Source organism: Hemitrygon akajei, chromosome 2 (genome assembly GCF_048418815.1).
Source record: "Hemitrygon akajei chromosome 2, sHemAka1.3, whole genome shotgun sequence".
Classification (NCBI taxonomy): Eukaryota; Metazoa; Chordata; class Chondrichthyes; order Myliobatiformes; family Dasyatidae; genus Hemitrygon; species Hemitrygon akajei.
Genome location: NC_133125.1, coordinates 607,671 through 630,286, shown reverse-complemented (window position 1 = coordinate 630,286; position 22,616 = coordinate 607,671). Strand labels below are relative to the sequence as shown.

The following is a 22,616-nucleotide window of genomic DNA, read 5'->3' as shown; positions in this document are numbered from 1 at the left end:
CTCTTCAGTCCCTCCTTCAGGACTCTGGGATGTAGTCCATCTGGTCCAGGTGACTTATCCATCTTAAGAACTTACAGTTTCTCTAGCACATTTTCCTTTGTAATAGCAATGACACTCATTCCTGCTGCCTGATACTCACAGACCTCTGGCACACTGTTAGTGACTTCCACAGTGAAAACTGATGAAAAGTACCCAGTACGTTCATCTGCCATTTCTTTGTCCCCCATTATTACCTCACCAGCATCATTTTCCAGTGGTCCAAATCAACTCTCACCTCCCTTTTACTCTTTATATAACTGAAAAAACTTATAGTATCCTGCTTTATATTATTGGTCATGTTGCCCTCATATTTCATCTTTTCCCTTCTTACAGCTTTTCAAGTTGCCTTTTGTTGGATTTTGAAAGCTTCCCAATCATCCAACTTTCCAGTCACTTTTGTTACCTTATATGCCCTTTGCTGGACTGTTTTGCAGTCCTTAAGAACATAGAGCATAGAACATAGAAATCTGCGGCACATTACAGGCCCTTCGGTCCACAACATTGTGCCAACCATGTAACTTTCTCTAGAAACTGCCTAGAATTTCCCTACTGCATACCCTCTATTTTTCTAAGCTCCATGTACCGATCTAAGAGTCTCTTAAAAGACCCTATTGTATCCATCTCCACCACCATTGCCAGAAGTATTTTCCACACATCCACCACACTCTGTGTGAAAAACTTAACCCTGACATCTCCTCTGTACCTACTTCCGAGCACCTTAAAACTCTGCCCCCAGATGTTATCCATTTCAGCCTTGGGAAAAGGCCTCTGACTATCCACATGATCAATGCCACTCATCATCTTATACACCTCTATCAGGTCACCTTTCATCTTCTGTTGCTCCAAGGAGAAAAGGCCAATTTCACTCAACCTATTCTTATAAGGCACACTCTCCAATCCAGGCAACATCCTTGTAAATATGCTCTGCACTCTTTCTATAGTAACTACATCCTTCCTGTAGTGAGGTGACCAGAACTGAACACAGTAATCTATGGGGTCTAACCAAGGTCTTATATAGCTGTAACATTAATTCACGGCTCTTGAACTCAACCCCACAGTTGATGAAGCCTGACACACCTTCTTAACAACACTGTCAACCTGCATAGCAGCTTTGAGTGTTCTGTGGACATGGACCCTAAGATCTCTCTGATCCTCCACACCACCAGGAGTCTTACTATTAATACTATATTCTGTTTTCAAATTTGACCTACCAAAATGAACTTCTTCACACTTCTCTGGGTTGAACTCCATTTGCCACTTCTCAGCCCAGTTCAGCATCCTATTGAAGACCCTCTGTAACCTCTGACAACCCTCCACACTATCCACAACACCACCAACCTTTGTGTCATCAGCAAACTTACTAACTTACCCTTCTACTTCTTCATCCAAGTCATTTATAAAAATCACAAAGAGGAGGGGGTCACAGAACAGATCCCTGCAGAACACCACTGGTCACTGACCTTAAATTCCCTTGTCAGCCATGGTTGCCTACTCCTGCCATTTGAGGACAACTTCTTCTGCGGGACATATCTATCCTGCACCTTGTGAATTATTCAGCCAACTCTTCTCTGCTTCATCCCTGCCAGTATCCTCCTCCAATCCACCTGGGCAAGCTCCTTTCTCATGCCTCTGTGATTCTCTTTATTCCACTGTCATACTGATATATGTGACATGCTTCTCCCCCTCAAAGTGCAATATGAATTCAATCATATTATAATCTTTGCCTCCTAAGGGTTCCTTTATGTTAAGCTCCCTAATAAGATCTGGGTTATTTCACAAAACCCAATTTAAGGTAACCTTTCCCCAAGTATGCTCAACCACAAGCTGTTCTAAAAAGCCAGCTCATAGGCAATCAACAAATTCTCTGTCTTGCAATCCAACACCAACTTGATTTTCCTAATCCCTTTGCATATTGAAGTCCCTCAATACCATTGAGGTTTTACCCTTATTACATGCCTTTCCAGCTCCCTTTGCAATCTCAACCCCACATCTTGGCTACTATTTGGAGGCCTATATATTATTCCCATAATGGTATTTTTTACCCTTGCAGTTTCTTAACTTCACCCACAAGCATTCAACATTCTCTGACCCTGTCACCTCTTTTAAGATATAATTCCAACTCTTACCAACAGAGTCATACCACTGCCTATGCTTTCCTCCCTGTCCTTTTGATAGAAAATATATCCCTTGATGTTAAGCTCCCAACTATGGCCTCTTTCACCTTCAGGCTCCTGGATGGGCTTTGCTTGCCTTAGCACTGAATGGGCTCTGCCACTCTGGACTTACTTTCAGGGCTCTGTTCCATGTGTTATTTGTTTACTTCTTTTCACTGTTTGCACAACTTGTCCTCCTTTACACTTTGAATATGTGGCAGACTTTGTATGTGTGTGCATTTTCTGTGAATTCTATCATTTTTCATTGTTTTGTGAGCACCTGCAAGAAGATGAATCTCAAGGTTGTATACGGTATTCATACCTCAATAATAAATTTGAACTTTAAACTTTGAACTTGAATATTTGACTTTCCAGGGAAAAACATATCTCAACTTTCACCTTGGTGCTTGCTGTCATCTCAGGAAGAGAACTGTATCTTCTGGATGAGGATTTTGTAGGATATTGTTAAAAATATACATATGAGGGTCATTTTATGTGCTTAACAAAAATTGCATCCCTTTACTTCCATTATGAACAAACCATTAGCTGTGACCTTAGAGTCAAAGAGTCATTGAGAAGTACAGCACAGAAACAGGCCCTTTAGTCTACCTAGTTCATGTCAAGACCATGTAAACTGCTTACTCGCAATAATCTACGGTGGACCATAGGTATCCATATCCCTACTATCCATGTAACTTATCCGAACTTCTCTTAAGTGTTGAAATTGAGCTTGCTTGGACTACTTGTGCTGGCAGCTTATTGCAAACTCTCAGGATCCTCTGAGTGAGGAAGTTTCCCCTCATGTTCCCTTTAAATATTTCACCTTTCATTCTAAACCCATAACCTCTGGTTGTAGTCCCACACAACCTCAGTGGAAAAAGTCTGCTTGCATTTACCCTATTTATACCCCTCATAATTTTGGCTGCCTCTATCAAATCTCTTCTCAATCTTCTACATTCTAAGGAACATATTCCTAACCTATTCAATCTTTCCTTATAACTCAGGTGCTCCACACCCAGCAACAGATCTGCACACAGTACTCCAATTACAAACAAGAGAAAATCTACAGATGCTGGAAATTAAAGATGCACACAAAAAGTGCTGGAGGAACTCAGCAAGTCAGGCAGCATCTATGGAAAAGAGTACAGTCGATGTTTCAGGCTGAGACCCTTTGGCGTGACTGGAGGAAAAAAGCTGAGGAGTAAATTTAAAAGGTGGGGGGGGGGAGGAGAGAGAGAAGCACTAGGTGATAGGTGAAACCTGAAAGGGGAGGGATGAAGTAAAGAGCTGGGATGAAGATTAATCGCCTCCCTCTCGTTCTCCTCCCCACTTTTCTTTCTCCCATGGTCTTCTGTCTCTTTCACCAATCAATTTCCCAGCTCTTGACTAACAACAAAGGACCCAGTACCAGTCCCTGCAGCACACCACAAGTTGCAGGCCTCCAGTCAGAGAGGCAACTCTCTACCCGCACTCTCTGGTTTCTCACAGAAAGGCAACGTTTAATCCAATTTACAAACTCATCCTGAATGTTGAGCAACTGAACCTTCTTGACCAGTCTCCCATGTGGGACCTTGTCAACTGCTTTATTAAAGCTAACTGACTTGCCTTCATCCACTTTCCTGGTAAATCTCTTGAAAAACTTCATAAGTTTGGTTAAACATGACCTACCATGCATGAACATAGAACATAGAACATAGAATAGTACAGCACATTACAGGCCCTTCAGCCCACAATGTTGTGCCGATCCTAAAACCCTGCCTCCCATATAACCCCCCACCTTAAATTCCTCCATATACCTGTCTAGTAGTCTCTTAAACTTCACTAGTGTATCTGCCCCCACCACTGACTCAGGCAGTGCATTCTACACACCAACCACTCTCTGAGTGAAAAACCTTCCTCTAATATCCCCCTTGAACTTCCCTCCCCTTACCTTAAAGCCATGTCCTCTTGTACTGAGCAGTGGTGCCCTGGGGAAGAGGCACTGGCTATCCACTCTATCTATTCCTCTTAATATCTTATACACCTCTATCATGTCTCCTCTCATCCTCCTTCTCTCCAAAGAGTAAAGCCCTAGCTCCCTTAATCTCTGATCATAATCCATACTCTCTAAACCAGGCAGCATCCCGGTAAATCTCCTCTGTACCCTTTCCAATGCTTCCACATCCTTCCTATAGCGAGGCAACCAGAACTGGACACAGTACTCCAAGTGTGGCCTAACTAGAGTTTTATAGAGCAGCATCATTACATCACAACTCTTAAACTCTATCCCTCGACTTATGAAAGCTAACAACCCATAAGCTTTCTTGACTACCCTATCTACCTGTGAGGCAATTTTCAGGGATCTGTGGACATGCACCCCTAGATCCCTCTGCTCCTCCACACTACCAAGTATCCTGCCATTTACTTTGTACTCTGCCTTGGAGTTAGTCCTTCCAAAGTGTACCACCTCACACTTCTCCGGGTTGAACTCCATCTGCCACTTCTCAGCCCACTTCTGCATCCAATCAATGTCTCTCTGCAATCTTTGACAATCCTCTACACTATCCACAACACCACCAATCTTTGTGTCGTCTGCAAACTTGCCAACCCACCCTTCTATCCCCGCATCCAGGTTGTTAATAAAAATCACAAAAAATAGAGGTCCCAGAACAGATCCTTGTGGGACACCACTAGTCATAACCCTCCAATCTGAATGTACTTCCTCCACCATGACCCTCTGCCTTCTGCAGGCAAGCCAATTCTGAATCCACCTGGCCAAACTTCCCTGGATCTCATGCTTTCTGATTTTCTGAATAAGCCTACTGTGTGGAACCTTGTCAAATGCCTTACTAAAATCCATGTAGATCCCATCCACTGCACTACCATCATCTATATGCCTGGTCACCTCCTCAAAGAACTCTACCAGGCTTGTTAGACATGACCTGCCCTTCACAAAGCCATGCTGACTGTCCCTGATCAGGCCATGATTCTCTTAATGCCCATAGATCCTATCTCTAAGAATCTTTTCCAACAGCTTTCCCACCACAGATGTAAGGCTCACTGGTCTATAATTACCCGGACTATCCCTACTACCTTTTTTGAACAAGGGGACAACATTCACCTCCCTCCAATCCTCTGGTACCATTCCCGTGGACAATGAGGACATAATGATCCTAGCCAGAGGCTCAGCAATCTCTTCCCTCGCCTCGTGGAGCAGCCTGGGGAATATTCCATCAGGCCCCAGGGACTTATCCGTCCTAATGTATTTTAACAACTCCAACACCTCCTCTCCCTTAATATCAATATGCTCCAGAACATCAACCTCACTCATATTGTCCTCACCATCATCAAGTTCCCTCTCATTGGTGAATACCGAAGAGAAGTATTCATTGAGGACCTCGCTCACTTCCACAGCCTCCAGGCACATCTTCCCACCTTTATCTCTAATCGGTCCTACCTTCACTTCTGTCATCCTTTTATTCTTCACATAAATGAAGAAATGCTGACTATCCTTAAACAGTCCATATCTATCCAAATACTTATATTTCCAGTCCCTTAGAATACCTTACAATAACTTTCCCACAATTGATGTCAGACTCACCACCCTATAATTTCCTGGTTTCTGATTAGAGCCTTTTTAAAACAGCGGAACAACATTTGCTATCCTCCAATACTCTGGTACCTATCCTGTTGCAAAGGATGTTTTAAATATTTCTGCTTGGGCCCTGGCTATTTCTTAACTTGCCTGCCTTAGAGTCCAAGGGAACACCTAGTCAGGCTCTGGGGTTTTACCCACCCTGATTTGCCTCAGGGTAAGAAAGACCTCCTCCTCTGTAATCTGTACAGGGTCCAGATGTTGATACCTGACACTGACAAACACAGGAAAATCTGCAAAGTCATCACATCATGCATCGTCTCTTAAAGTGAACACAACTCAATAACGGTGTTTGTCAATTATGTACAAACGTTTCTATTATGAACAGCACGTGTCATCTGTCACCCAGTGGAGATATTGGAGATGGTAGGAATCACTATCAGGTTTTGCAGGCTGTGTAAATGACCCTATTGCACTGTTTGGAAGAAAAGGAGAAAAGTTTTCCCCGTTGTTCTTCCCATTAATTACCTCTCAATCACTGTCACTAAAGACTGGTTGTAAATATCTTGTTGCAATTTGTGAGAATTTGCTGGGTGCAAACTGAATGAGTTTTTTTCTCTGTTAGAACAATTATTACACTTATCAAAGTACTTTAAAGCTCCTTTTACTCTCTGAAAGATAGTCTGTTGAAATAAGAATTATATAGTCATTAGAACTTACCTTATTGTGAGGCATTCTGCTGTGCAAGTTTTATTTATTTACCAAAAGCTAGACTTTGGAAATATTGTAGTTAAAATTTCAATCTTACTTGGTGATTCCTCCTTCGATGTAAACGTGGTGGGTATCTCCGTGGTAATTGTAGCATTTAAGTTTTGCATAGCTGATTGTGGAAAATGCAAAAAGAAACATATATCAGAGAGATGGAAAATTATCTCTTCCACAGGCCTTTGAAAATCCTTTTGCTTGGATACACTTCTCTCTGTTTTCTCCAGCATCAGCACAATCTCTTGTGTCTCTTTCACCATCACCCTGCAGATTTCCCCCTCAATTCTTCATCCAATTTCTTTTTGAAAGTTACTATTGAATTCACCATCTTTATGGACAGTGCAATCCAGATTATAACAAACAACAAATTGTTTGTATTGGTTAAGAATGCATATTCTTGCTAATTAACTAACAGACACAGCTTCTCTGAGTAAAGTTATTGTGGCTTTGCAAGGAAATAGTGGATGTTTTCCCATTTATCTTATTTGCATTTTTACCATTGAAACAAAGAGAAACCTAATATTAACAATTAGCATATCAACATATTAAACCTTCTCGTCCACAATTTCACTATTGTTGGAATTGATTCTCTTGAATGTACTGAATATCAGTAGCTCATGGGATATTAAATTCCATGTAAAGATATATTCTAGTTCCAGTAAACACTGAGGGGTTTCTTTATACATTGTGTTAATGGTTATATTAGTAGCCAGTTAGATGAGCACCCCAAGAGTTGGATTATTAAGCCAGAAAGCTGAATTTATGTTTGAATAATTACATGAATCTGAAACAAAACCTAGTATTGATAAAAGTAACCTCAGAACCACTAGATATTTGTAAAAATCTATCTAGTTCATAGAAACATAGAAAACCTTCAGCACAATACAGACCCTTCAGCCCACAAAGCTGTGCCGAACATGTCCTTACCTTAGAAATTCCCTAGGGTTAACCATAGCCCTCTATTTTTCTAAGCTCCATGTACCTGTCCAGGAGTCTCTTAAAAGAACCTATTATTTCCGACTCCACCACTGCCACCAGCAGCCCATTCCATGCACTCACCTCTCTCTGCGTAAAAAACCTACCCCTGACACCTCTTCTTGTACCTACTACCAAGCACTTTAAAACTGTGCCCTCTTGTGCTAGCCATACTAGCACTGGGAAAAAGCCTCTGACTATCCACACGATCTATGCCTCTAATAATCTAATACACCTCTATCAGGTCACCCCTCATCCTCCGTCACTCCAAGGAAAAAAGGCCGGGTTCACTCAACCTATTCTCATAAGGTATGCTTCCCAATCCAGGCAACATCCTTGTAAATCTCCTCTGCACCCTTTCTATGGTTTCCACATCCTTTCTATAGCGAAGCAACCAGAACTGAGCACAGTACTCCAACTGGGTTTGACCAGGGTCCTATATAGCTGCCACATTACCTCTTGGCTCCTAAACTTAATCCCATGGTTGATGAAGTCCAATGCACCATATGCTTTCTTAACCACAGAGTCAACCTGTGCAGCAGCTTTGAGAGTCCTATGGACTCGGATCCCAAGATCCCTCTGATCCTCCACTGCCAAGAGTCTTACCATTAATACTATATTCTGCCATCATATTTGATCTATCAAAATGAACCACCTCACACTTATCTGGGTTGAACTCCATCTGCCACTTCTCAGCCCAGTTTTGGAACCATAGAACCATAGAATATTACAACACAGAAACAGGCCTTTTGGCCCTTCTTGGCTGTGCTGAACCATTTTTCTGCCTAGTCCCACTGACCTGCACCTGGGCCATATCCCTCTAAACCCCTCTCATCCATATACCTGTCCAAGTTTTTCTTAAATATCAAAAGTGAGCCCACATTCACCACTTCATCTAGCAGCTCATTCCACACTCCCACCACTCTCTGCATGAAGAAGCCCCCCCAATGTTCCCTTTAAACTTTTTCCCCTTCACCCTTAACCCATGTACTCTGTTTTTTTTCTCCACGAGCCTCAGTGGAAAAAGCCTGCTTGCATTCACACTATCTATACCTATCATAATTTTATACACTTCTATCAAATCACCCCTCATTCTCCTATGCTCCAGTGAATAAAGTCCTAACCTATTCAACCTTTCTCTGTATCTCAGTTTCTCAAGTCCCGGCAACATCCTTGTAAACCTTCTCTGCACTCTTTCAACCTTATTAATATCCTTCCTGTAATTAGGTGACCAAAACTGCACACGATACTCTAAATTTGGTCTCACCAATGTCTTATACAACCTCACTATTACGTTCCAACTCTTATACTCAATACTTTGATTTATAAAGGCCAATGTAGCAAAAGCTCTCTTTACAACCCTATCTACTTGTGACGCCACTTTTAGGGAATTATGTATCTGTACTCCCAGATCCCACTGTTCTACTGCACTCCTCAGTGTCCTACCATTTACCTTGTATGTTTTACCTTGGTTTGACCTTCCGAAGTGCAATACCTCACACTTGTCCGCTTTAAACTCCGTCTGCCATTTTTCAGCCCATTCCTCCAACTGGTCCAAATCCCTCTGCAAGCTTTGAAAACCTTCATCACCGTCCACTACACCTCCAATCTTTGTATCCTATCAATGTCCCACTGTAACCTCTGACAGCCCTTCACACTAGCAGTTCCATTAACACTCAAGAAGCTTGACACCATCCAGAACAAGGCAGCCCACTTAATTGTTACCCCCTCCACAAGCATCCAATCCTTCCACCATCAACAAACAGTTGCAGCAATGGGTACTATCTACAAGATGCACTGCAACAATACATGGAAGTTCCTAAGGTAGCACTTCTAGACCCACAATCACTACCATCTAGAAGGACGAGAACAGCAGGTACCTGGGAATACCTCCACTAGGAAATCCCCCTCCTAGTCACTCACCATCCTGACTTGGAAACATATCACTGTTCCTTCTTTGTTGCTGGGTAAAAATCATGGAATTCCTTCCCTAACAGCACTGTGGGTGTATCTACACCTCAGGGACTGCAGCTGTTCAAGAAGGCAGCTCATCAACACCTTCTCAAGGGCAACTAGGGATGGGCAATAAATACTGGCTTAGCTGCTGACACCTACATCTTGTAAATGAATAAATAAAAAATATATATTGTGCATTATGCTGCTAATTTGTTAATGAATTGACGTGCGTGAGAGTGAGGGCTGCAGAAAAGATGAGCAACTGAGCCATTCAAGAGGGAGGAGGGAAGAGAAGACAGTGGGGTAGAAGCTGTTCTTGAGCCTGATGGTACCTATTTTTGTATCTTCTGGCCAATGGGAGAGGAGTGAAGAGAGAATGTCCGCAGTGGGAAGTGGTCTTTGGTAAAGATTGACAGGGGCATGACAAATGACAAATTTGTTTAACCCCTGAGGAAGTAGAGGTGTGATTGAGCTGCCTTTGCTGTGATATCTACATGACTGGACTAAAATGGGCTATTGATGATATTCACCACTAGAAATTTGAAGCTCTTAATCTCAGCACTATTGACGTAGACGGGAGCATATACAACTGCCCCCCTTCCTGAAGTCAATAAACAGCTATTTTGATTCCTGTCATTGAAGGAAAGGTTGTTGTCATGACACAAAAGTTATTTCCCATGGTAGAGGGGTCTTGGACAGAAGGGCACGACTTCAGGATTGAAGGATGTCCATTTAGAACAAAGATACGGAGTAAGTACTTTAGTCAGAGGGTGGTAAATCTGTGGAATTTGTTGCCACGAGCAGCTGTGAAGGCCAAGTTACTGGGTGCATTTAAGGCAGAGATAGATAGGTTCTTGGTTATCCAGGACATCAAAGGGTATGGGGAGAAGGCAGGGGAGTGGGAATGACTGGAAGAATTGAATCAGCCCATGATTGAATGGCAGAGGAGATGTGATGGGCAGAAAGGTCTACTTCTGGTCCTATATCTTATGGCCTTATGGACACCATGCCACTAAGTTCTCCATCTTCTTCCTGTGCTCTGACTCATCATTATTTGAGATATGACCTGCTACGACGGTTACATCTGCAAACTTGTAGATGGAGTCAGAGTAGAATTTGGCCACACAGTCAGGAGTGTACAGGGAGTAGAGCAGGGAGAATGAGGACACAGCCTCATGGACACCAATGTTCATAATAATTGTGACAGAGGTATCGTTGCCTATCCTTACTGATTACAGTCTGTTGGTCAAGAAGTGAAAGATCCAATTGCAGAGGAGGTGTTGACTCCCAGGATCTGACGTAGGATTATGAGTTTGCTTCAACAGGAAAGTTCAAAGGAAATGTTCAAGGCAAGTTCTTTATACCGAGAGTGGAGGGTGCCTGGAATGTACTCCCTAGGGTAGTGGTGGAAGCAAATATGAGAGGCTCTTAGGTTAATGAATATGCAGGGATGGAAGGGTATAAGCATTGTGTAGACAGAAGGGATAAGTTTAGTCAGCCATTTGATTACTAACTGAATTGGTTTGGCACAACATTGTGGGCCTGTTTTGTTTTGTGTTATTTGTTATGTGTTGTATTCAGTGTAGTTACTATTTGTATTAGTTTACAACATAACTACATTGAATTAGTAAGTTTTTATTAACAACAGAATCTACACCTTTGAATTGTCTTTCAGAAGTTCTATATGAAAAGATTTACAGCAGTTTAACATGGAATTTATACCCCAACACAGTCTGATTCTGTAGATACTGCCAGTCGGAGAGGCGGACAGGTCTGCGAGCCTAAAATTGGTACTGAAGCAGAGCCGAGGAGTCAGACATCAGGAAGAGCCATGGTAGTAGGGACTCCATAGTAAGAGGTACGGAAAGGGGTTTCTGCAGCAACAGATGCAATTTAAGGATGGTGTGTTGCCTCCCTGGTGCTAGGATCCAGGACATCACGGACCGATTGCAGGGAATCCTCAAGGGTGAAGGTGAACAACCGGAAGTGGTAGTGCATGTCAGCACAAATGACATCGGGAAGAAGAGGAAGGACACTCTGCAGCGGGACTTCAGAGAACTCAGAAGAAAGCTGAAAAGCAGGACTTCCAGGGTGGTTATCTCTGGTTTGCTTCCAGTTCCTCGTGCTGGAGAGGGCAGGAACAGGGAGATAATGGATCTGAATGTGTGGCTGAGGAACTGGTGCAGGAAGCAAGGATTTACATTCTTGGACCACTGGGATCTGTTTTGGGGTAGGGATGAATTGTACAAAAGGGACGGGTTGCACCTTAATAGGCGGGGGACCAGCATTCTGGCAGACAGGTTTGCCACTGCAACACGGATGTGTTTAAACTAAGTAGTGGGGGGGAGGGGATGAACTGGAAATATAAGGATGGAGTTAAAGGGAAAGTGAAAATAAGAAAAGTTAAAAAGGACAACAGAATCAATGGAGTAGAAAGCTCAAGAAGAGATCATACAGTATGGCCAAGTGAAATAGGAATTGATATGATAGGAGAGGGGAGTAACGAATTAAAAGTATTATATATGAATGCACAAAGTATAAGGAATAAAGTAGATGAGCTTGAGGCTCAGTTGGAAATTGGCAAGTACAATGTTGTGGGAATAACAGAGACATGGCTTCAAGCGGACAGGGCCTGGGAAATGAATATTCAAGGATATACATCTTATCGAAAGGACAAACTGAATGGCAGAGGGGGTGGGGTGGCTCTGTTGGTGAGGAATGATATTCAGTCCCTTGTGAGGGGGAACATAGAATCAGGGGATGTAGAGTCAGTATGGATAGAACTGAGAAATTCTAAGGGTAGAAAGACCCTAATGGGAGTTATCTACAGGCCCCCAAACAGCAGTCTGGATGTAGGGTGTAAGTTGAATGAAGAGTTAAAATTGGCATGTTGCAAAGGTAATGATACTGTTGTCATGGGGGATTTCAACATGCAGGTAGACTGGGAGAATCAGAATGGTACTGGACCCCAAGAAAGGGGGTTTGTAGAGTGTCTCCGAGATAGATTCTTAGAACAGCTTGTACTGGAGCCTACTAGGGAGAAGGCAATTCTAGATTTAGTGTTGTGCAATGAACTGGATTTGATCAGGGACCTCAAGGTAAAGGAACCATTAGGAGGTAGTGACCATAATATGAAATGTTTTAACCTACAATTTGAGAAGGAGAAGGGAAAATCGGATGTGTCAGTATTACAGTTGAACAAAGGGAACTATGGAGCTATGAGGGAGGAGCTGGCCAAAGTACAATGGAACAATACTCTAGCAGGGAAGACAGTGGAACAACAATGGCAGGTATTTCTGGGAATAATGCAGAAGGTGCAGGATCGGTTCATTCCAAAGAGGAAGAAAGAGCCTAAGGGGAGTAAGAGGCGGCCATGGCGGACGAGGGAAGTAAAGGGCAGTATAAAAATAGAAGAGAAGAAGTATAACATAGCAAAGATGGGCAGGAAACTGGAGCACTGGGAAGCTTTTAAAGAGCAACAGAAGATAACAAAAAAGGCAATACACCAAGAAAAATGAGGTACGAAGGTAAACAAGCCAAGAATATAAAGGAGGATAGTAAAAGCTTCTTTAGGTATGTGAATAGCAAAAAAATAGTTAAGACCAAAATTGGGCCATTGAAGACAGAAGTGGGTGAATTTATTATGGCGAACAAGGAAATGGCAGACGAGTTGAACAGGTACTTTGGATCTGTCTTCACTAGGGAAGACACAAACAATCTCCCAGATGTAATAGTGGCCAAAGGAACTAGGGTAAAGGATGAACTGAAGGAAATTTATATTAGGCAAGAAACGGTGTTGGTTAGACTGTTGAGTCTGAAGGCTGATAAGTCCCTGGGACCTGATGGTCTGCATCCCAGGGTACTTAAAGAGGTGGCTCTAGAAATCGTGGACGCATTGGTAATCATTTTCCAATGTTCTATAGATTCAAGAACAGTTCCTGCTGATTGGAGGGTGGCTAATGTTGTCCCACTTTTCAAGAAAGGAGGGAGAGAGAAAACAGGGAATTTTAGACCGGTTAGCCTGATGTTAGTGGTGGGCAAGATGCTGGAGTCAATTATAAAAGAGGAAATTATGACACATTTGGATAGCAGTAGAAGGATCAGTCCAAGTCAGCATGGATTTATGAAGGGAAAATCATGCTTGATTAATCTTCTGGAGTTTTTTGAGGACGTAACTATGAAAATGGACAAGGGAGAGCCAGTGGATGTAGTGTACCTGGACTTTCAGAAAGCTTTTGATAAAGTCCCACATAGGAGATTAGTGGGAAAAATTAGGGCACATGGTATTGGGGGCAGAGTAGGAATGGCAGGCTGTGACCAGTGGGGTACTGCAAGGTTTGGTGCTAGGACTGCAGCTGTTTACAATATACATTAATAATTTAGATGAAGGGATTAAAAGTAACATTAGCAGATTTGCTGATGACACAAAGCTGGGTGGCAGTGTGAAATGTCAGGAGGATGTTATGAGAGTGCAGGGTGACTTGGACAGGTTGAGTGAGTGGGCAAATATATGGTAGATGCAGTTTAATGTGGATAAATGTGAGGTTATCCACTTTGGTGGCAAGAACAGGAAGGCAGATTACTATCTAAATGGAGTCAAGTTAGGAAAAGGGGAGGTACAATGAGATCTAGGTGTTCTTGTACATCAGTCAATGAAAGCAAGCATGCAGGTACAGCAGGCAGTGAAGAAAGCTAATGGCATGCTGGCCTTTATAACAAGAGGAATTGAGTATAGGAGTAAAGAGGTCCTTCTGCAGCTGTACAGGGCCCTGGTGAGACCCCACCTGGAGTATTGTGTGCAGTTTTGGTCTCCAAATTTGAGGAAGGACATTCTTGCTATTGAGGGAGTGCAGGATAGGTTCACAAGGTTAATTCCCGGAATGGCGGGACTGTCATATGTTGAAAGATTGGAGCGACTGGGCTTGTATACACTGGAATTTAGAAGGATGAGAGGGGATCTGATTGAAACATATAAGATTATTAAGGGATTGGACACACTGGAGGCAGGAAGCATGTTCCCGCTGATGGGTGAGTCCAGAACTAGAGGCCACAGTTTAAGAATAAGGGGTAGGCCATTTAGAACAGAGATGCGGAAAAACATTTTCACCCAGAGAGTGGTGGATATGTGGAATGCTCTGCCCAGAAGGCAGTGGAGGCCAAGCCTCTGGATGCATTCAAGAGAGAGTTAGATAGAGCTCTTATAGATAACGGGGTCAAGGGATATGGGGAGAGGGCAGGAAGGGGGTACTGATTGTGTATGATCAGCCATGATCACAGTGAATGGCGGAGCTGGCTAGAAGGGCTGAAAGGCCTACTCCTGCACCTACTGTCTATTGTCTATTAACAGTTTTTCTTGTGAATTGACTGACAGAAAGTTCAGTTAAAAAGCGAAGTGAATAAAGAAACAAGCAAATACTCAGATTCAGATTTATTTATTTAACGTGCACAGTAACAACAGTGTCAACATAACATACTCACAATGTTCAGCAGAACAAAACAAACAATAGAAAAACAGTAACAAAACAAAAAGCTTTTTTCCTTCCTTCCACTCATGCACACACCCACCCACTAATACACAGTCCTCAGGATACAGAAATCACCATTAAAAGATTCAAGAGTCAGCAGGAGACGCTCATGGAGTGAGCACTGTTTCAGATTCGCTCCATAACCTTTACTTTTTTTAACCTATGATCACCCTTATTTAACTCATTTTCACCTACACCAAAAGATTCTTGCTACTTTTTTGGACTTAACTTTAAGAGTTTATTGTGAATTTTTGAAGAAATGAATACAGAAATGGCTCTTAGATCTAAAGGGCGAGAACCTGGGAAGGATCCTAACGGGAATGGGAAGAAAAAGAAGACTGATCCTAAGCGCACTGAATTGACTTATGAAATGTTATTGGAGGTTTTAAATCAAAAATTTGAAGAACAACGACAAATTTTTAAACAAGATATAAAGGCTTTTCAAGATTATATGGATAAAACGGATTCAATAGTTAACCAGCAGCAAGTTCTAATCGCAACTCTGCAAGAAGACGCTGGGAAGCGAGACTTGATAATTGAAAAACTGCAGCAGAATTTACTTTCGACGATTAAACAGGTGGAAACACTTAAAGCCAAGAGTGTCAACTTTGAGAATCGGTCCAGAAGACAGAACCTAGGCAAACTTGGTCTCCTGGAAGGTATTGAACAAGGGGACCCCTCAAAGTACTTTGCTCAACTTTTAAAGGATGCGTTCCCTTCTGTATTCCCAGACAGTCCTCCGTTACTCGATCGCGCTCACAGAATTATGCGTCGATCACCAAGTGCTTCAGCTAAACCACTGGTTGTAATTGTCCGATTTCACTATGTGCATGTTAAAGAGCAACTTATTCGTGTGGCTCGGCGTGTAGGGATGGTCAAATTTCAAAATCACAATTTTCGATTAGTAGAAGATTTTAGTCCAGAAGTAATGAAGGCAAGGCTTCTTTTTAAACCTCTGATGTCCGAATGTTATGAGAAAAATCTAAAACCTGCGCTCTTATACCCTTCCAAGCTCAGAATCTCACCTTCGAACGCACCAAGGCGTGTTTTTCTTTCTACATCTGAAGCGAGAAGCTTTCTGAATGAGAACTTCCTTACTGCTACGGATTCTCATTGCTAATAAATGAGTGATTTTGATTGTGCAAGATGGTTTTTATTTCCAAAACCAAATTTTGTTTCTGGCTATTGGTGTAGGTTTACTCTATATTTTATACTCTAGTTAAAGTTTTTTTTTCAACATACTGATCTTTTTATTCAACTTACTTCAACCACTGTACTTTATCTTTGGTCATTATTATTAATCCTTTGAAGGTGAATTTGTTTTTACTAAGATGGCGGTTTCTTCTCTAAAATATTTTTGGCCTTTTTTTTGATTTTGCCATTTTTTTTCTTTCTCTCGTCTTCTTCCTATAATGCATCTCTTATCACAGTTTAATTTTTTTTTTGGTTTGTTTGGGTTTTAACCCGATTTATAAGTTACTAGTGATTATATTCTTTTTGTTTTTTTTACTACCAATTATATTAAGAAGTTTGGTTTTAGTATAGTGATTATTATTTTTTTAGAGTTTGGGTGGATCTTTTTTTTATCCTTTATATACGGAGTTGTCTTCTGCTGATATGGGGGTAGATTTAGTTTCATCTTTCCTTTTTCCTAGCCTATCCCTGGCTGGGGTGGTCTTTTTTTTTCCACTTGGGTGGGGGGGGGGGGGTGGGAGGTCTTTTTCTAAATCTTATGTTTCTTACATTAGTTTTTTTTAGTTTTTTCATTTGGGCTAATTTTAAGCTACTAAAATGTCCGTGATGTCGTCACTTCTGGGTCCGCCCCTTATTTTTGTTCCTCTTCTGGGTGCATGAGTTCATAATTTGGTTAACCCTTTATATACCAAAGGGTTGATTTCAGAAATATGGCTCAGACCATTAATTTTGTCTCTTGGAATACTGATGGCTTAAACCATCCGATTAAACGGAAAAAGATTTTCAAAGTATTCCAAAGACTTAATGCTCATATTATTTTTGTACAAGAAACTCATGTGAGGAAAGAGGGTAATTATCGCTTTTTTGGGTTTTGGAGGGATCAACAGTATCATTCGAATTCGAATGCCAAAGTAAAGGGAGTTACAATTTTTATTGACTCCTCTATTGCATTTGTCCAACATGATATCTTTTCGGATCTGAATGGTAGATTTTTGTTAATTACTGGCTTACTTTTTAACAAAAAGGTTGCTATGGTTAATGTTTATGCTCCAAATGTGGATTGTCCCGACATTTTTAAGTCCTTATTTACTTCTCTACCTAATCTAAATGAATATAAGTTAATAATGGGTGGTGACTTTAATTGTTGTTTAAATCCTTTGATGGACAAATCTATATCTACTCAGACTTTACCTAATAAGTCGGCCACTTGTATTAACTCTTTTTTGACTGATAATGGAATTTTTGATATTTGGAGATTTCGGCATTCTAAGGACAAAGAGTTTTCATTTTTCTCATGTTTATCATTCCTACTCGAGAATTGATTACTTTTTTATTGACTCTTGTTTTATTCCATCGGTAATTGGTTGTAATTATGATATTATAGCCATCTCTGACCATGCTCCATTAAAACTTTCTATTAAATTTACGGATACAGCTTCTAGTGCTAGACAATGGCAATTTGATTCTACCTTACTGCAAGATCCGGATTTTATTAAATTTATGAAGGAACAGATTGATTTCTTCTTTTCAACTAATTCCACGGAGGATATTTCTTGCAGAACACTTTGGGACACTTTTAAAGCATATATATGTGGACAGATTATCTCCTACTCTGTTGGTCTGAGAAAACGCATTAAGAAGGAAACTCTTTTATTGGTTGATAAAATTAAAGAGATTGACAAGAAATATTTGATTACTCCTAGTAAGGAGCTTTACAAACAAAGGGTTGAACTTCAAACAGAACATAGTTTATTACTTACATCTTCGATTAAAAATCAATTAATGAAAACCAGATCTGATTTTTATATACATAGTGATAAATCGGGTAAACTGTTAGCTAGTCAATTGAAGAATGCTTTGGTTAAACGTCAAATTACTAAGATCCGTCAGCAGAATGGGGATCTGACAGATAACCATGATGAGATAAATAAATCATTTCAAGATTTTTATACCTCCCTGTATCATTCCAAATTCCCTCATGATCGTAATACCATGTGTGATTTTCGTGGGAAATTGAATTTTCCAAAATTATCATCAGATGATCTTTCAATATTAGAAACTCCTATTACGGATGCAGAAATTAAAGGGGTTATTTCCTCTATGAATTCTGGGAAAGCACCAGGTCCAGATGGGTATACAGTAGAATTTTTAAAATGTTTTTCTGCTACTCTTTCTCTTTGGTTATGCAAGGATTTTGAAGAAGCAATTAGATTGGGCAATCTGCCACAATCTTTTTATAGAGCTTCCATTTCTTTAATATTGAAGAAAGATAAAGACCCTACTGACTGTGCATCCTATAGACCAATATCTTTATTGAATGTAGATTCCAAGATCTTTTCCAAGTTACTGGCATCCAGGCTGGAGAAGGTATTACCCCAAATTATTTCAGAAGATCAAACTGGTTTTATTAAAAATCGCTATTCTTTTTTCAATGTTAGGAGATTATTGAATATTGTTTATACTCCTTCACATAGCACTTCAGAATGTGTCATTTCATTAGATGTGGAGAAAGCATTTGATAGAGTTGAATGGCCATACTTATTTAATGTGCTTGAGAAATTTAATTTTAGTCCGACATTCATTTCTTGGATTAAACTGATATATCATACTCCAGTAGCCTTGGTGCTTACTAACAATCAAAGATCTCCCTTTTTTCGTTTATTTCGGGGTACTAGACAAGGCTGTCCTCTTAGTCCATTATTATTTGATATTGCTTTAGAACCCTTGGCAATTGCTATCAGAGAATCACAGAACATTTTTGGCATTAATCGTGGGACAGATATACATAAGTTATCAATATATGCAGATGATTTATTATTATTTATTTCTGATCCTGAGAAATCCATTCCTGCAGTTTTATCATTGTTGGCTCAATTTAGTGATTTTTCCGGGTATAAATTAAACCTTAATAAGAGTGAATTGTTTCCTTTAAATAGACAGGTTCCAATTTATGGAAATTTACCTTTTAAATTAGTTAATGACTCTTTTATTTACAGGGATTAAAATCACAAAAAACTATAAAGACTTATTTAAGGTTAATTTTTTACCCTTAATCGATCAGATTAAATGTTTGTTTACTAAGTGGTCACCACTATCTTTATCTCTGATAGGTTGGATTAATGCTATTAAGATGGTTATTTTACCCAAGTTTTTATATATATTTCAAGTGGTACCAATTTTTATTCTGAAATCTTTTTTTGCTAATGTTGATTCAAAAATTTCCTCATATATATGGCAAAATAAAAATCCTAGGTTAGGTAAAATATATTTACAGAAGGCAAGGAAGGAAGGTGGATTGGCATTGCCTAATTTTAGATTTTATTATTGGGCAGTTAATATCTGATATTTGATATGTTGGTTAAAGGATTGGGATATATCTTTTAGCCCTCATTGGGTGAACCTGGAAATTAAATCTGTACAAGGATTTGCATTGGGTTCTATTTTAGGGACTTCTCTTCCCTTTGCTCTTTCTAAATTGCCGAAATGAATTGACAACCCGATAGTTAAACATACTTTACATATATGGTTTCAATATCGGAAATTTTTTGGGTTGACTCAGTTTGTTTTAAATATTCCTATTTTATCCAATTGCTTTTTTTATCCTTCTATTATGGACCAAGCTTATTCAGCTTGGAAGACTAAAGGATTACTACGTTTTTCCGATTTATTTTTGGATAAATGTTTTATGTCTTTTGAGCAATTATCTAATAAATATAATTTGCCTAGATTTCATTTTTTTTAGATATTTACAGATTAGGAATTTCTTAAATACTATACTTCCTACTTTTCCAAATTTTGTGTCTTCAGGTATTTTGGAGAATTTGTTTGAACTAAATCCTTCTCAGAAAGGGCTAATATCAAAACTTTACAATATAATTATGAAGATACGTTCAGAGCCCTTCTATAAGACTAAAAATGATTGGGAAAGAGAACTTAACCTTACTATCCCTATTGAGAATTGGGATAAAATTCTTCAATTAGTTAATACATCATCTATATGTGCTAAACATTCATTAATACAGTTTAAGGTTGTGCATAGGGCTCATATGTCCAAGGATAAATTGGCTCATTTTTATTCCTATATAAATCCTATTTGTGACAGATGTCATTCTGAGATAGCGTCTTTAACTCATATGTTCTGGTCGTGTCCGCTTTTGAAAAAATATTGGAAAGACATTTTTGATATTATTTCTGCGGCATTGAACATTGATTTACAACCTCATCCTATTACTGCAATTTTTGGTTTACCAATGATGGACTCACTCCATTTATCCTCTTCCGCTTGTCGAATGATTGCATTTCTTACATTAATGGCTAGAAGATCTATTTTGTTGAATTGGAAAGAAATTAATCCTCCTACCGTATTTCATTGGTTTTCTCAAACTATGTTATGTCTAAATTTAGAAAAAATTAGAAGTGGTGTATTTGATACTTCTATTAAATTTGAAAAGATATGGAGACCATTTATTCAATATTTTCATATGATGTAATATGACCCTGTTCCAAGCCTATTTGTTTTTCCAGTTTCGATTTTATATATGTTGAGAGGATCGGAGTTGACGACACTGATGATTTTGTATTTTTGTGAGATATTATAAACAGCCCTTTTTTCCCCATTTTTTCTTTTTCCTTTTTTTTGTTTTTTTTTCTTATTATGATATACCTAGGTTTGCCTTGTTTATTTGTATATTGTATCGTCCATGATTTGGGAATACTCATTTATACTGTAATCATTGCTTATGTATTCTTTCATGTTCAGTTGAAATGTGTATGTTTGTAATCCCATTATCTATGTATCAATTTTATTTTGTTAATATTAATAATAATAATAATAATAAAAAGATTGAAAAAGAAAAAAAAAGATTCAAAGTCACCAACTCACCTTTAATAAAAAGGGCATCTGCTTCTGCCTTACTAATTTCTGAAAGAAATAAAGATGCAAAAGGTCATTATTACTGACCACGAGTCAACAATTTGGAAATCTACAGATTTACATGGTTAATGATAACATCACCATGACATTAGATATTGCTTAGACCCCATCTTGATTCCTTGTTATGCTACATCAGTTACTGTACAAAGAACATCCAAGGGGCAAAAAGTTGACTGCACACATGGTCAATTTTCAGGTACTATCTCAAAGTTCAAAATAACTTTATTATCGAAGTACTTGTGCGTTACCATTTACAACCCTGAGATTCTTTTTCTTGTGAGGGATCACAGTAAATACAAGAAACACAATAGAATCAATGAAAGACCACATCCAACAGAACCTGAATGACTCAACACATAATCTCATCGACTGGACGTGGAAATTGTCAAATGTTGTACAGCAGCACACTCAAAATGCTGGAGGAACTCAGCAAGTCAGGCAGCATCTATGGAAAAGAGTACACAGTCAACATTCTGGGCCGAGACCCTTTTTCATAGAGCTGTATAGAGTTCTCAATGAAAGTGTTCTCTTTATGCCCCTCTTTACATGATTCACCTCCTCATACAATGCTTGGAAGGCACATAAATAACATCTATTACTGTATAATATTTGGAAAGGCAACATTGCCAAACGGTGTTAGCTAATGCAGGAACTGATGCTGGAACCTTCACTCTGTTAATACATGTGAATGTCTTAGATGAAACTGTAATAAGCAACACGTACAACGCGCTGGAGGAGCTCAGCAGGTCGGGCAGCATCCGTGGAAATGAGCAGTCAACGTTTCAGGCCGAGACCCTTCATCAGGACTGAAGAGGGAGGGGGCAGGAGCCTTATAAAAAGGTGGGGGGGGGGAGGGTGGAATGTGCCAGGTGAAAAACCAATCAGAGGAAAGATCAAGGGTTGGGGAGGGGATAGGCAGGAAAGGTGAAGAAGGAATGTAAGGGAAAAGCACTATGGGTAGTAGAAGAAGGGAGAATCATGGGAGAGGTGATAGGCAGGAGGAGGAGGAGGCAGAGTGAAATTGGGATGGGGGAAGGGAAGGGGAGGGAATTACTCCTTACATTCCTTCTTCACCTTTCCTGCCTATCCTCTCCCCGCTTCCCCTCCCCCACCCCTTGATCTTTCCTCTTACTGGTTTTTCACCTGGCACCTACCTACCTGGCTTTTTGAGACGGTGATTTAGATGCATATCATATTTTTTTTTACTGAGTTAAGTATTGTATGTAATTAGTTTTGCTACAGCAAGTGTATGGGACATTGGAAAAAAAGTTGAATTTCCCCATGGGGATGAATAAAGTATCTATCTATCTATCTACCAGCCTTCTCCTTCCCAACATCCCCCCACCTTCTTTATAGGGCCCCTGCCCCCTCCCTCTTTAATCCTGACAAAGGGTCTCGGCCCAAAACGTTGACTGCTTGTTTCCATGGATGCTGCCCGACCTGCTGAGTTCCTCCAGCGTGTTGTATGTGTTGCTTTGACCCCAGCATCTGCAGTGTACTTT

At 40.1% G+C, this 22,616-nt stretch overlaps 1 protein-coding gene across 9 annotated transcripts in view; it reads right to left on the bottom strand.

Annotated features, from left to right (window-relative positions):
• The window catches only part of LOC140738529 (transmembrane protease serine 11C-like), a 173,162-nt gene that overhangs the window by 94,420 nt on the left and 56,126 nt on the right, over positions 1-22,616 (bottom strand). For 7 of the 9 annotated variants that reach the window (XM_073065918.1, XM_073065975.1, XM_073065984.1 and 4 more), the window contains exons 6-7: positions 21,064-21,102; positions 6,575-6,646 (exon numbers count right to left, since the gene is read on the bottom strand). In XM_073065918.1, coding sequence (XP_072922019.1) covers positions 6,575-6,646; positions 21,064-21,102 — 111 coding nt within the window. The remainder of the gene's footprint in view (positions 1-6,574; positions 6,647-21,063; positions 21,103-22,616) is intronic. The other 2 variants (XM_073065936.1, XM_073065965.1) reach the window with 1 other exon arrangement.